Source organism: Hyalella azteca, unplaced genomic scaffold (assembly GCF_000764305.2).
Source record: "Hyalella azteca isolate HAZT.00-mixed unplaced genomic scaffold, Hazt_2.0.2 contig16396, whole genome shotgun sequence".
Taxonomy (NCBI): domain Eukaryota; kingdom Metazoa; phylum Arthropoda; class Malacostraca; order Amphipoda; family Hyalellidae; genus Hyalella; species Hyalella azteca.
Window position 1 is genome coordinate 1 of NW_025946220.1, and position 15,850 is coordinate 15,850.

Consider the following 15,850-nt stretch of genomic DNA (forward strand, 5'->3'; position numbering starts at 1 on the left):
TTTACCAATATTTATCACAATACCTTTTTCGGACAGTGGTCGCACGATTACTAATGTATTTAGCCCAGGGAGCAGAGCACCGGTTTTGAAAAAAATGAATTGATTAGTTTCGCAGAAACAAAGCGTAGCTATAGTTTGGATATTTGGGTGATTATTTTTCGACGCATTCACCCATTAACAAGATGAGAATAAAAAAATTAAATATGGACGTTTCGAATATAAAATTGACTGCGTGTAGGTGATACCAAATAAGAACAATATGCACTTAAAATGAAACAATGGCTTTAGTCGTAAGTGGGTGCAACCTTAATGTTGAACTTATCCATGACAGGTCGGAGGAGCTCTGGTGGCACAATCCATGAATTTGTCCACTTTTGGAGTGGGCGAGTGGCGGCGAGTGTGGATGGCAGTCTGGTACATGGGGTGCGTTGTTTTCATCGCGGCGTACAACGGAAACCTCATTGCGTTCCTGACAGTCCCGCTTTACCCCGTCAGGATAGAGACCATTAAACAGCTAGCTGAATCACCACTGAGGTACGGTTAAGAATACTGGGAGAGCAACGAGCAAGACATGATATTTTAACACCATTTTTCAAGTGAATATATTTATACGATTTTAGCCCTATTTGGGTTGCATGTGAATCAGAGATCAATGAACGCTAGATTATTCCATCGTTCACAAACGCTTGTAAGCTGTGAAGAAAAATGTTTCCTTTTTTTCGCATTTTTATACCCTTTTTCGTATAATGAAAAGTTCAAATATCTTAAGCACTCTTCCGATCTTGTACATGATATTATTCTGGCCGTGTTCAATTTATCGGTTAATACCTTACCCATGTTTTAAACCAGGTATTATTATGGTTGCAGTCACACACTATGTTCATTTTTTTATAAATCCCAGATTTTTTCCAAGCGGGCCTGCACCGCGTTAAGAAGTTGTACCATCTGAAATAACGCGAATGAATAATGTCTATTTGCATGCGCTAGAACTTTTCATTGCATTGCAGAATTTCTTCCCTTTACTTTTGTGTTTGTATTGGTTCCGAAGTTTGAGGTGCGTACTAAACGTGCAACAGTGAGCAACTAAGCATGAACACCAATCAAGTCCATGTCGCTCATCAAATATTTTCATGTCCGTAGTTAGCCTGTTTATGAAACTAATATTGTACTGAGAGTACAATATCGACACTTTCTAGGGTCGCCATGTTGGACTACGGAGAATTCGTTCCTGATGCTCTGAAGTCTTCCACTAACAACGTGTTGCGCAGGCTCGGGAACAAGCTTGACCTGGTTCCATTTGGTTAGTGGCGATGATTATGTTTATATAACAAGAAAACTGTTAAACAGTTTTCTGCTGACGACAACTGCTCTTACCAGGTCTATATAGGTACGAAGAACAATTGAAAAATCGTTGATGTAATGTGTTTTATGTCTAATCACCTTTTGTTTAAAGACGTTACCTTTAGTTATTAGGTCTTCATTTACGAAATTCTTACGACGATTGATTATTTGTTTACTAGCAGTTGTTATAGTCATTAGTCCTTCGAATTAGATCTGCATTGACGAAGAATAATTTATTGGTAGACCTATTACAGCTAAATAACTACAATACCAACGGTTGAGCTCTGATTACACGAAGTATATTTTAAGCGCATTTAGTGAAGTGAAATTGATTTTGGTCTTCAATGTCACAATGTTTCTTTTTATTCAGAAGCGACGTCGAGATTTAGTTTTGGCCAAAAATAAATGAACCGTAAAATTTAAATCCAAGGATTTTATCAGTAGTCACTTAAGTGGTGGGATCCTTTTAAACTCGAAGAAATTACGTTATCTGTGCTTTTAATCTCATTTCGTAGGGATAATTATTACAAATCTGAGGCAAAAAAACTCAAAACCTCAAGGTTCTAGCTGTCATGATTTTTCCTTGAGGCTCTTTTGAATTTTTATAAAATAATCGTTTATCATCGTCTTCTTTTCTTCAATGAATTTTGATTATTTGGATCCCTGAACAATCAAAATTTCCAGAGTATGCCATCTTAAAAATCTATCTATGCCTATGATTTTCAAGCTACAGCATTTAGAGATACATTTTCGATTCGTAAAAACCATATCTAGCGAATTTGGAAGCTTTTTTCCCGATTTGTACCTAGATTGTTTGGATTATGCGTTGAAAGAACTAGTGGGATGAGAGAAACATGGGGAATAAACGAAAAAAAATAAAAACGAAACGGCACTTACGAAAATAAAATAAAATTAAAAATTAAAAAATGGGCTTCTATATACTTCTCTTAAGATACTTCTTTGGGATTTCATTCTCTAATTTATTTATATATTAAAAATACTTTCCACAGCAGACACATTAGCGACTGATAACCCATTGCACTGTGCGTGTTACAAATCTTGCGTTAAATGCAGTAAAACCCATTGAAAGACAAATTAGTCTTTGTTCACGCTAGCACCAGTTCAATCGGCAGCTACGAGTGATGCGTTCGGTCCAACACCAAGACCTCGCGTGAGAATGTGACACGCCTTTCCGGACTGCAATTTTATTGCCTCAGTGAAGCGCAGTGCTCCATGCATGCATCCGAACTTCCGATGAGCGAAGCTTGGGCAGTCCGTGTTCAATTGCAGTCGAGAGTAGCTGTGTCATTGTCGTGCTTTGGTGTTGTAAATTTATAGGTAAAGATCCATACATTAAGTTTATTGTGTGTCTATATAGTTACTGTGTTAATTTATTTCCTAAATTTATTGTAAACATGAAATTGAAATTCATTAGATCCGTATTAAAACGAATTACGTAAAATTCATGCAGCCACGTGGTCGGCTAAAATAATCGTTTCGCTTATCCTGTCGAGTCAGAGTTCCACAGAACTTAGATTTATTTTTTTCTGGATTAATAACTGATCCAAAGTCGCCAATTTGATAGATCCGTCGTCACTAATTCAATGAAATTATGGGCTCAATTTATCACTAGGCTAAATTTTGAACATATTTTTCGTCAGCAAAAGTTAAAAAATAAGAAATTTCTAAAATTCATATTCACGCAGAAGTTCAGTCGATCAACTATGAGGCTCATTTCGACGCTACAGCCTGATTTATTCTCAATTTAATATTTTAATTCAGAAATTTGTTCAGGATGCATTCTTATCATTCGCCAGACACACAAAAACTCGCCAAACAAGGTTCCGAATTTGTCAATTGTATCCTGGGAGAAGAAAGAGATGCTCATAATTATTAACTAAACTACGGTGATCATCTCGCATTGCTTAGCAGTAATCACAAACTATGTCTATTGAAGAGTCCTGGAAGGAGAATATGCCAGTCACTCTTAAGCAATGATTGCACCACTTTTCATCTGCACCATATTGAACCCGGTGGAAGTCTAGTAGCTATTTCTAACTATCGTCAGTTTTGAAAAGATCCGGTAAAAGGACATGATTTTAGATCTCCTGTGAGCAAGTCACGAAAACTACAAGAATCGGCGACTGGCCACATCAGACCTTATTCTTTCGCGCCGACATCACTGTTATGTTATGATGTGGCGTCGTTTGTTTGTACATCTTCGTCTATCGGGATGCGCCTGGTGTTGGATGGAAGCTTTATGGCACAAAGTTACCAACTCTTTTACCCTCTGGCATCAAAGCAAGCCAAGAGTATTCGCGTAAATTTTCTCAGAAAATCTATAAGCGGTCTAGCCAGTAGCCACATGGAAGAGTGATAATTTATGACGTCCTTTTACTTCACTCGCCCGATCGTCGTTTATTCTGCAGCCAGTACACAACGACTGTTTGTTGTGTTTGTGTCTCTGTGACTTGGTGTACGTTGATGTTAAATATGCCAAAAAATGAGGGAAATTATTCCTTATTCTGACAGCTTGAGAATTTTATGCGACGCTTTTGCTTCGGATTGCGTTTCAACTGGGAATCTACTTTAGGGAAATCGTTACATATTTACAACACTTCTTAACTTCACTTCTTGTTATTTGTTTGCCTGTTTGCTACAAATCTTATAATCGATGTTTAAAACAATTCTACCTCTCCAATCGATCTGAAATTTTGCACACTTGCGTAAAGTTGGAGACAATGCATGAATCAATTGATAGAATAAATAGTTTTAAAAATGTAAAGAATTTTCTTTTAATATTAAAAAATTGAACAAATAATTTTGTCTGCTACAAATATTATAATTGATATTTAACACACATCTACCTGTCCAATCGATCTGAAATTTTTACACTTGCGCAAAGTCGGAGACAATACATGAATCAACTTACAGAATAAATAATTTTGAAAATTTAAATTTTCTTACATATGAAAAAATTTTTATTTTTTTTAATATTTTAAAATAAAATTATAAATTCATTGTACATGCGTAACATCGGAGACACTAGATTCTTTAAAAGTGTTGTCTTTAAAAAGTAATTTTTAAACGCATATCATTATAATATTTAACACGGTGAAGACTACCTTAGAATTTATATTGTCGCTCTGCTAGGCGTCTTGCAGACATTTGCTTCTTCGCTTTGCCCGTAAATAATAAAAATGCAAGAAGCGAATGTAAAATGTGAGGAGGGAACACGTTGGTCCTGAAATATTCAAACTGATATAGCGTAAAATTGACTACGCCATTTGCAATAGTTTATATAAATTGAATCGCTGAATTTATGTTTCAGATAAACTCTGTAGAAATATTGATTAGTCATCGCGATGGCATCTTCGTCTGGGACTGTCAACAGGTAAGATATTTACTCAAATTAGATCGAAATTTGATTGATCGTTCGAGTTCAATTTTGACATCTCTTCTTATAATGACTCAAAATTTAAATGATTTCACGAACTCAAACTTAGTTGAATTTTCTCTACTTCCAAAAATGAATTATCAAGAATAGATAAATACAAGTTATTCTCTCCGTGTTGTCCATATTTTGACTTTCATTTCTCATTTCGGTTCGGCAATTAAACCGCCTTATAGACTTCCCATAACCGCTAATGGTCTTGTTACAAAACCATGTTCTGGTTAGATACTTCACGCACAGCTTGTCTGGTATTTGCACTCATTAGCGGAGTCACACAACAAAAGAGAATTAAATTTGCACATGAAAATTAGTTGCATCAAAACCATTTTCAAAAAGTTAGAAAAAACTGATATCATGTCAAACTTAATCTTGCGGAATTTCAGTTTGTTGCCAAATTTCATTCTTGAGTACTACTGGAATAGGAAGCGTCTAAATTTGTCATTCTCTGTTTCGAACCGTAAATTAGTTTTAATTACGAGGAATTCATACACGATACATAGGTATTCAAACATCTAAAGACCAGCAACTCCATAAATCATGGCAAACAAAATATCATAAATAAATTCTTAACAATTTAAATCGCTCAGGTCAGTCGAATATACACAATGATTGTCTGGAATACTGCAACGATCTACATACATCACAGCCGCGCTGCATTCCCAAGTACGATTTCAGTATCATTTTTTTGCTCCAGAGTATACAGACATGGTCTGTAATCCGATGTTTCTTATATTTGAAAAGAAAAATACAATAGGTATGATATACAATAGTTAGATCCGTCTTAATTATCTAAATATATTTTACTAATTAATGAAGACAAGATGCAACTTTGTCGCTCATTTGTAGAGTGGTAATCCTCCTAAAACAGCTAAGAATATGTACATATCAAACTCATTGAATAAGATGCGTTGGCATAATTCCACTTCTTTTTTCAATCTCGGGAGTGGTTCAAACGGAGTGGACGTGAGGCAGTAAAGGTCTACGTACCGCGAATCCAAAACGAAAGAGAACGGTCCGTTACATCATATTCATACCGGAATCCGTATCCAGTTTGGTACTTTACCTATCGTGGTGTGATGCTTTTTGGCCCAACCGCTGTTTAACTGAATTCACCGTAAGTTTTCAAATTACTGAAAATCCTAGGAGGATTTTTGAAATCATTTATATTCATTTATATGGTTGAAGAAATATTGTCGCAGCAGACTTTGTTGTCTGCTGCGATCTTTGTACCAAAAACATCCCAGAAATGAGTGATGAATAAATTGAACAGACTGATTACTCATCACCGTGCCACGAAACTACGAAATAGAAGCTTTTATCATCGAAGCACTCTAAGAACAAAAAGCAAGTCCCATTCTTTATAACCAAACGATCAACTGCGAATCAATGGCAATATATAGCATGGCGGGTTGGTATTCTCATGGATATGTGTGGAAATGCATCAGCAGCTTGCTGATACCCCTGAATTGTAGGCATTAGGCTCCTAATTTACGTATCCTGTGTATTTGACGTGCAGTTCGTCCGCGATGCAATCATCGGGCACTTCAGTTCGTCGGAAATTATCTCCTACAATCATCGGGCACTATTCTATGACTGGCGAAGACCAGGCGTTTGATGGAAGAAACTGCGCAAAGATCGACATGAGCTGGGTAAAAGCGTCCGGAAAAAAGGTAAAATAACTGTGAATAGAATATGGATAGTAATGTAAAATCAAAATCTCTCCTGAACGACGCGCATTTCAAGGCTCGTAATTACTCAAAAATTAGTTTGAACTTCATATTATAGTAGTATAGTTTAGTGATGTCAGGTTTATTTAGCCTTTAGACCTGAACTGATTCTTAATATCGTAGAATATTCATACCTTGTCGAGGTCTCGAACACGCGACTCATGGCTTCAATTTTGCTGTGACTATAAACCGCTCGGCCTCCTCGCCGATTTGACAGAACTATCGCTGGTAGCTGGGATCGAACCCTCAACTCACTGCCCCAGTCTTGGTACTTTTAACTGCAACCTTAATTCATTTGCAAATGAATTGCATCCGCTATAGACAATTGGGTGTTAGGTTTAACATCGTTCACAACATATCTACAAAGCCCACGTCATAAATTTATCTCCCTCGGAAAAATTGCTTGCAAATAATTTTTTATATTGACGAGATATCATCGAAATGTTGAAAGAAATATCGGAAAAGGGTGTAGTGATAGTCTGACATTTCTCGACTGCCCTCTCTATAATTTCCAGTTTATATGCATGACCATGACAATGGGAGAAAGTAGAGAACCATGCTTGCGTACGATAAAAACGTCGGTACATGAAACCTAATTGGTACATGAAACCAAAATGAGTGCTTGGGCATCCATGCATGGGCCAAGTCCCATTATGTTCCATTAAGGAAATTATGAAAATGCTCTAATTCAAATTTCCCTCAAAGTACTTGAAGACACGAATGGACCTGAACGAAGTTCAGCTTGAGGATATGAAGGATGACAACAATGACAGCCTGAAGAATCTGCAGCAATGGATCTTGGAGAACCCCGAGTGCATGAGTCCGAAGCCTCACTTTGTGACGACCCGCCGCGTGATGCGATACCTTCTTACTTCCATTTATCCGCAGATGGACGAACTACTTGTAATACATGCCACCAAGTGAGTACCAATTGTACTGCATGCCGCCAAGTGAGTACCAATTGTAGAGTACCAATTGTACTGCATGCCACCAAGTGAGTACCAACTGTACTGCATGCCACCAAGTAAGTACCAATTGTACTGCATGCCACCAAGTGAGTATCAATGGTACTGCATGCCACCAAGTAAGTACCAACTGTACTGCATGCCACCAAGTGAGTACCAATTGTGCTGCATGCCACCAAGTGAGTACCAATTGTACTGCATGCCACCAAGTGAGTACCAATGGTACTGCAGGCCACCAAGTGAGTACCAATCGAACTGTATGCCAAGGTTGCCAGATGGTCTTTTTCAGGACACAATCCACTATTTATCTTTTTGTGATGACGATACTTCCTTATTAAATTTCAATAAGTGCGAATAAAAGGAAAATGAAAATTTTACACCGGATTGCTACCGGTGTAAAATGCCACTAAGACTAATGCCCCTGAAATTTATCGACACCAAGACTCATAGGTTTACTAGAGAGATGACTGGAAAATAACGGTTACAAGTAAGCGGAGTTCAACATAGAAAGTTAGTGTTGAATGAAATTAAACCTTTAATGAATCACTCTTTCGATTCAATTTTTCGAATTTCGATTCGATTGTCACCGTATACCATGCTTAACGTATGAACAACATATGAAAGATTGCGACCTGGTCATAAGGATCAATGACAGTTTTTTCGAATCTCGGGACAGGGCGGCGCATGCGAGTGGATAAAAATTCTTATATGCCAGGGGCCACGGCTATAAACTAAAAAAAACTGCGTTGTAACACATCCATGCGACAACATTTCTTCTCGTTTCGAGTCACCGACATGTGGAACAGCCTCCCTGATAGCATCGTTGAAGCTCCGAGTATGAACGNCGATTTTAAATCTACCGTCCGTTGAAAAGATTTGATCAAAAGGCCACTCCAGCCAAGAAAAGTATAAGAATCGGCGACAGGCCTATCCAGGCCCATTCTTCAATGCCGAAGACATACTATACTATTCTATGACCAATTTTTAATAAAACACTATTTTGTAAAAAGTGTCAAAATGGGCCCATTGCCCCACCCCTGGGGCAATGGGCCCCTGGGCTTGGGGCAAGGCGCCCACCCTTGGTCCCTCTATCACAATTGAATATTTTTCTTTAAAAAATTATAAAACAACACTTTACAGTTGAAAATAAGAAAAATATAATAAAAATATGACTTTCATTCATTTAATAACAACTCAAAAAATCATATCCTTAACTTGAAAAAAAAATTTACTCCTGGCTTAAAAAATCTATCTCTGACGTGAAGAAAAATATTTCATTGACATAAAAATATATATCCATGACTTGAAAAATATATCCCTGAAAAAAATTAATTATTTTATCCTTATATAAAAAAATTTGTCCTTGACATGAAAAAATATATTATTGACTAGAAAAATATATTTAGTTGATCAGAAAATACTTCTTTCCGGTTTCGTCCAGAATCCAGATATTATGTGCAGAGAATTCGTACCTAATCGTGATTTCAGCCAACACCATAAAAACTCAACTTTTAATTGGCTCATTGGTGTTGACTGAAATCTACAGAGCAAACAACAAGCAATCGAAGAGCTCTAGGCACCACACAACCTGCTCTCGTGGATGCTCAGTTAACACTCCAAAATTATCCCTATAAATATTACTCAAAATTATCCCTATAAATATTACTTTCAAAATATAATTCACAGTAATTTCAAAAGCTTCATCTACAGTAATCGAAAACAGTTTTGTTTAGCAGCAATAAAATTTTTATCTGGGCTAAAAAAGTTATTCACAAATAACTTAATAACGCAAACACTTAGCAAAACGTAAATCCATACACTTCATCCCAGTGAAACTGCATGTCGACCGGCGGTAGAGAACACGGACCAATATCTGCCATACTTAGCGAGAAACCCGCTATGGGCCCGTGACCCGCAGTGGGCTCGCTGCCCGATGTTACCCTACTATTTTCACATTATTTAGATGAAAGTAAATAATACTTCTCCAATCGATATGAATAACTTGATAATATTAGTGTATAGTAAAGTTGGATAGTTTTCTCTCATAATTAGATATTGCAGTTTACTCACATCCAAGTAATTTGAGCGTATAATGACTGTATTTAAAATATCTCCGACGATAAAAATATCTCAAATTGAAAACTGCTATATATGTATTTTTTATTCTCGAAAATTTTCAGAAATGCCCTGGAGTGAGTATTTTCTCGAGTTGTTGATGTAACAGCTTGATGAATTACAATTTGGTACATTCAAGATAGTGAGGTTCATTATATTCGATCATGCACGTTATTCTTTGTCTATTTTAGCTGGTAGGCATCGTTGGAGGAATATCCATTTTCGGCTTGGTCACAAAATTTCCAAAATTTAACTGATTCCATTACAGGATTGGCGAGACAATTTATATGTACCATGTGGCCTCCGAGAAGGAGGAGCAAAAAGACAAAAGCGTCAGCGGAAAAAAGCGGAAGAACAGCGAAAGAACAGAGGAAGATAAGCGGAAGGACAGTTCCTATGGTTTCAAGTTCGAGCGATGCATGGAGCACGGTAAGATGTGATTTGGCTTAATGAGAAGTACACAATTTTATCTGAAATAACATGTCTCAGGTTGCACTTGACGCTCGAGTTACAAACATGAACTTCTCGCGAAGAACCGCACGTGACAGGTTTGACCAGAGGAATGACGACCAGACGGACTGAGTTGCACTGAATTGCTTCGGGGACAAAGACGTAGGTCACAAGTTTTATATTTACTCTTAAATAAGCCCATGGCTCCAACGCCCAGCAGGAAAATAAAATAGCTATTAGATTGTAAGCTACCAATCAGAAGTTTAAAACTACAGACGCTCTTGAAGTATGCTACCATAAATGTGTATTGTAGCTCACCATGCCTAATCGTTTTTATCTAACTAGTTTAAAATTAAAATATTTTCAAATTCTCACGTCTTTCACGTCCGTCATGCGTGATTGACCAGAACACAAAATGAAATAATAATAATTTTTTATTCAGGTTCTAAAGCTTCCACTGGAAACAATGGGAATAAATCGTACTATGTAGTAGTCCAAGCCAAACTTGAATTAGAGCGGTCGTCCAAGCCAGACCACTACACCCTTCTGTACAAGGCTGAGGTAGACGGGATGAACAAGGACTTCTACACAGACGATATTAAGCAGCATCCCAACGTTGCCGCGTTGATCGAGCTCAAAACGTGCCAGCTGAAAATCGACGCCGGCGCCAGGGACAAAAAGAAAAAACAAACCGGCAAGCTAAACGTCGACGCCAAGGACAAAAAAAAAACGGGTATGCCGAAATTCGACGCCGAGAAACAATATCTGAAGCCGTACACAATGCGCAACGCGTGGGCGCAGTGCTGGTCGGTGGGTATCCCGAGTGTGGTGTGCGGCTTCCGGGATAAAAGCGGCGTTGTGTGGTGCCTTCGGTCCTTCCGTGTAGATGATCTGCCTGATTTGCAAAAGGTGAGAATCTATTTTTGTGAGGTCTGTTGTTATTGCCAGGTAATAACCACGTTTCCCAAGGGAAACCTTGCCCAACGGTTTCTGCACTGTAATGATACATTGTAGTTTTTATTTCTTTGTTGAATAAAGTGACTCGAAATCGTCAGGGCCAAAATGTGGCTCTATTTCATTCACAAAAATTTTTTGAAGCATGCAGCTGTGGTAAGGCGAACGTGTAACATGTAAGGCGAACGTGTACCAACTGTGTTCGTCGCAACTGCGTGTTCATGGAAGTTTTTCGCTTAATTGCATCCTTCCGCCCGAAGTGAAAGTGTTTGCTGTTTGGAATATCAGGCTTGAGAAACTCTATATTATCATGTACTCTTGTACTAGCTAGGAGCCATGTACTCCTCAGGTAGCTACAGACACGTAACTAACTGTAACTCAAGCACGACTGGGAATAGTCATGACCTGAAAGTGCCACGAATCAATGCGTACATGGGAATGATCTTCTGAGCTCTGATTGTTGAAAGTAAAGTTTAGTCCCGTAACATTTCTAATTCAATCATCTCACGCCATGCACTTGTCATTTCAGAGAAATTTCAATAAGATTGACTTCTCACCGGACGAGATGGAAAATGGCCTGATCAAATTCCTGCAATGGGCCAAAACCGAAGTCAAAGACGACGAGGTGGTCTATGAGCTCACTGTGACCCAGCCGCGGCTTCTCGATAACTTCTCCGTGAAGCAGCCGCCTCCAGACAAAGATCGCTTCCGCAGTAGCCGCTTGTCGCCAGCCTCTCAGTTTCTCTTGCTTGACTTCGTGCAGGAGATGCGTAGCAACTGACGCGACATCAGTACGCAAGTGATGCAACCAAAATTCAATGTTTGGCCAAAAAAATTTATTTCTTCTCACTAAGCAATATGAAGTCGATTGTACAAACCGCATCAAAATCCTTAATAAATAAATAACAAAATAAATAATGATATTTGGTTACGTGGTATTTATACATTATGTTGTAATAATTTACTAATAAATTCACCCAACTTTCCGGATGTAGATAAATATGATTACAAACATTCTTCTTCTTCATTCTTCAATCATTCATATCATGAATGAGGTTTACGGCTAAAATATCCAGTGTCAATCCTAATAGAAAATATTGTTTAAAAAAAGCTCTTTCTGTCTGCTCCTAAATTTTGCTTCTAGCGCATGTTAATTTCATCAATCAATCTACTATTTTTAGAAAATAGATTTTAATTTATTATAAGCATTTGGCTTTTAAGTTTTATTCGCTTTATTTAGATAAAAAAATTTTGTATTGTAGAGTGCCTTTACCTATTATTATCGCGTATGAATTTATTCAGAGGGTTCTCTACCTGTGACAAATTTCATTCGCGTATTCCAGAATATAAGTGACAAATTTCAGCCGAGCTTGAATGTTAACTGTAGTCTAATTTACCATATTCGGTATATAAAGAAATAAATATTCAAAAACATCACGTAACATTCAGGAGAATTAATCCAAATTTACAGATTTTCAGAAACTTTCGCATGGTTAGTGACTATTACAGGAATTAAGCATTCGCTATATCACTGAATTTTTGCAGCAAATATTGGTTCTGTGCTACGAGAACCTATGTGATGATTGATTGAACTTTGCACTCGCGAATCCCGGTTATTGTACGAGCGTAACCTTTACATTAAATGACTGCAATGATTCAAAATTTTGCATAATAGAGTGTTGACAACGAAGCTGCCCATGCAGTCGAGGCGCTACAGGTTTGCATGAAACATTCGTTTTCCTAGCAGATACCCAACCCTTTCTGTAATCCACTACCTTAACATACTACTTTATCATACTAATTACTTACTTTATCATACTACTTTATCTAACCAGCCGAGATTCCTTCCATGGTAGACTTCCTAAATCCTTATTAACAATGAAAGATCAATTTGCAACAAAAATATGCTGAAAATTATAAAGCTGATCATACACGAGTTCGAATAACTGGACGAAAAATTTTAAAAGTAAGTTGACGGGAATGTCTAGGGTAGACTAAGGTATGAATTCGCTGAAATATTTTCTGAATTCACCCAAAGATTTTCCAGTTTCACAAACATTATTGTACTTTTAGTCAAACTACAGTCTATTTCAATATAGCCTTCCTATATTTTCTTCACAAACTCATCATTCCCAAAAATTAATCAAAATGATCTACTTTACGGGACATAATCCATCAAATTATCTCCAAGATTGTACAGAATTTAAATGTACAGAACAATTCCTTGCTGCAACCCACTCATCAGCTCAAGATATAATTTAATATTGACGAATATTATGAATCTTCTCAAGATTATGCCTGAAAAGGTCATGATATAAAATGCTATCTAATAACTCAGTGCAGTCTACAGGCATAGCGAGTTCAGCATATGTTAGTTGTTGTTCACGGTTCTTTGACGGAAAATTTTTTTTATTAATATACCCTCTAACAAAAGCCTATCAAAGTAAATGCCGTAACCATGTGTTTTTCATTCATAAGTTGAATGTAGTTTTACCTCCAATGTGAACTTTGTATCATTAAAATGCGTATCTCATGTTTGATTAGGAGCACCATGTATTTATAAAAATGTGCATGGACACTCGAAAAATGTGTTAAGATATTAATAAATTATAAATTCAAGAGAAATGCTTTTAGAAAATTTATAATTGTCTCTTTAATTATTCCTTCTGGAAACATTATGATTTCAGTAATGATGGAAAGTGGAGTCTCAGCTCATTGAGTCTACGTAACCAAATTGGTATATTGAGACCAAATCCCTTCATGAAGACATGTTTGATAACAAATTATGCCCTTTATGGTCAAAATTTCCGTAGAGTTATCTTATTCATGTTACACATAAATTTAAAAACATCGTAATTTCAGTACGCTGATTATCACCTAAGTTTATAAATAAGGACGTCTTGCAAGACCAAGTACCCACGCATACACACATTTGATCCTTATATTACTACCATTGAATGCGTGTAATTAAAATAAAGATTGCCGAAATTAAATTTGCATGGTGCACATTAGTGAGTTGAATGTTATGAACGGCTCACATATCGTGAAACTTTATCCCAAACATCCAATAAATATGAAGTCAGGCCAAGAAGCGCGTAGTCAACACTTAATAATGCACGCCTCCGAGCCCACTAAATACGAATAACATTCCCAGTAAGCCTTTATGGGAGAGCATGTATGTTTGACAGCTCATACTCCTCAGGGCGGTGGCCTCAGGAGTGCCTTGGCCAGCAGTGTACCGACAATCTTACTTATAAACGTTCGGTTAAAACCACAGCTATCTAATGTGACTCTTGGAATCATAATAAACAAAATATAAGGAGTTTCCTATCACGAAAATGTCAACGGAAACGAGACCCGGGATTGACTTGACAGTTTTCAGTTTTGTTTTTCCCCTCGTCCTCTTATGGCCTTTTGTAACGTCCAATTCAAATGTTTTGTCCAGCGTCTCACTGCCCGGGTCTGCTCAAGGAACTTCGGTGCTGCAAGAACTGCTCGACGGTCCTCTCAAAGGCTACGATCTCTTCATCTTTGATGACACTCATTCTTCTAACGTCTATTGGAACGAAGTGCAAACTTTGGACTCTACTGTTATACAAACTTCTACAGACGAATTAGATCCCACGAAGTTTCCGTTAAAGACTGGGAAGAACTTTTCCGTCATTTGGCTCATTGATTCAAATGATTTTAAAATTGATAAGCTAATAGAGAAGCCATCTCTGTGGTGTCCACAAAAACTCGTAGTATTGAGCCTGAGCGCTGACGTAGAATTATCTAAACTCATTGATACCAAAGCAATACAATGTTCAAAATTTGCAGTTATTATTACACCGAGTAAAACTTTTGAGACAAGCTTGGTTTATACGACTTTTCCCCTACAAAGAAATTCCCTCAGACTGCTCGGACGATGGAAAGTGCAAAGCTTTGAGAAAGAAGAGTCAATATTCATTGATCGTTTTGCAACATTTTCTGGAAGCGTTCTGCAACTCGCATCCTGGTGCGATGATTATCCTCAGCTTTACGCTCTGCCTTACCCTCACAATGACACATGCGTAGGTTCTAACAGAGACGCTTTGGATATCGTGAGTTCTCATTTGAATTTTACTTATAATTTGGAAATGGAACCTTTTGATTGTTTGTGGGGATCAATTGAAAACGGAACGTGGACTGGAATGTTGGCCGAAATAGCCTATCATGGAAAAAATATTACAATCAATTACTTCACGATAGTCCTTGATCGATACATTGCATTTGATTCGACGTACCCGCATCAGGCCGAAGCGTTTGCGTTCATGGCCCGTCTTCCCAAGCCTCTACCGAAGTGGAAGTCCGTCCTTTACCCCTACGCTCGAGTTACGTGGATCAGCATCGGTGTTGTAACCCTGCTGGTCGCTGTGATGTTCCCGATCCTAACTCGCATAGACGTTGGGGATGATTCTTCAGAACTTCAGTTCAGTAAAGCGTTGCTTCTGGTAAGAATCAGTACACGCTCTGACATAAAATTAATCCAATTTTCAAGTTTCGGTGTGAAAGGAGAGGTCTATTTTCAGACGAATTTCTCGATTGTCCTTGTGAGAGTCTCATAGTACAACGCCACACATACGACTTTAAATTATTCCATTTCAATTTCAAATTAATTTTGTTTCAAATTAGTAGTCTGGCTAAAAGTCGGTTTACACTACTCTCATTCGTGTATATTTAAACTTTAGTTACGTGTGGGATTCGTAGAAGTTTTTACCTTAACACGTTATCTGTAGCTAGAAGACGAGAGAGCAGATATAAGTCGCTCGTTAGCACGTTGTTGAGTACGAATAACACCAAAAATTATAGCAAAAACACAAAAG

At 37.5% G+C, this 15,850-nt stretch overlaps 1 protein-coding gene across 2 annotated transcripts; it reads left to right on the forward strand.

The window, feature by feature from the left end:
- Window positions 1–2,576: 2,576 nt before the first annotated feature.
- On the forward strand, window positions 2,577–12,169 carry LOC108676193. 2 transcript variants are annotated; one of them, XM_018164245.2, is made up of 7 exons: window positions 2,577–2,679; window positions 4,673–4,735; window positions 6,312–6,465; window positions 7,228–7,442; window positions 9,871–10,031; window positions 10,495–10,961; window positions 11,536–12,169. In XM_018164245.2, exons 2-7 carry the CDS (start codon window positions 4,707–4,709, stop codon window positions 11,785–11,787), a joined length of 1,278 nt encoding a protein of 425 aa, XP_018019734.1. In that variant the 5' UTR covers window positions 2,577–2,679; window positions 4,673–4,706; the 3' UTR covers window positions 11,788–12,169. The 2 variants fall into 2 exon arrangements, with proteins under 2 accessions (XP_018019734.1, XP_018019735.1); XM_018164246.2 differs by lacking the exons at window positions 2,577–2,679; window positions 4,673–4,735 and adding an exon at window positions 5,802–5,909.
- The last annotated feature ends 3,681 nt before the right edge of the window (window positions 12,170–15,850 follow it).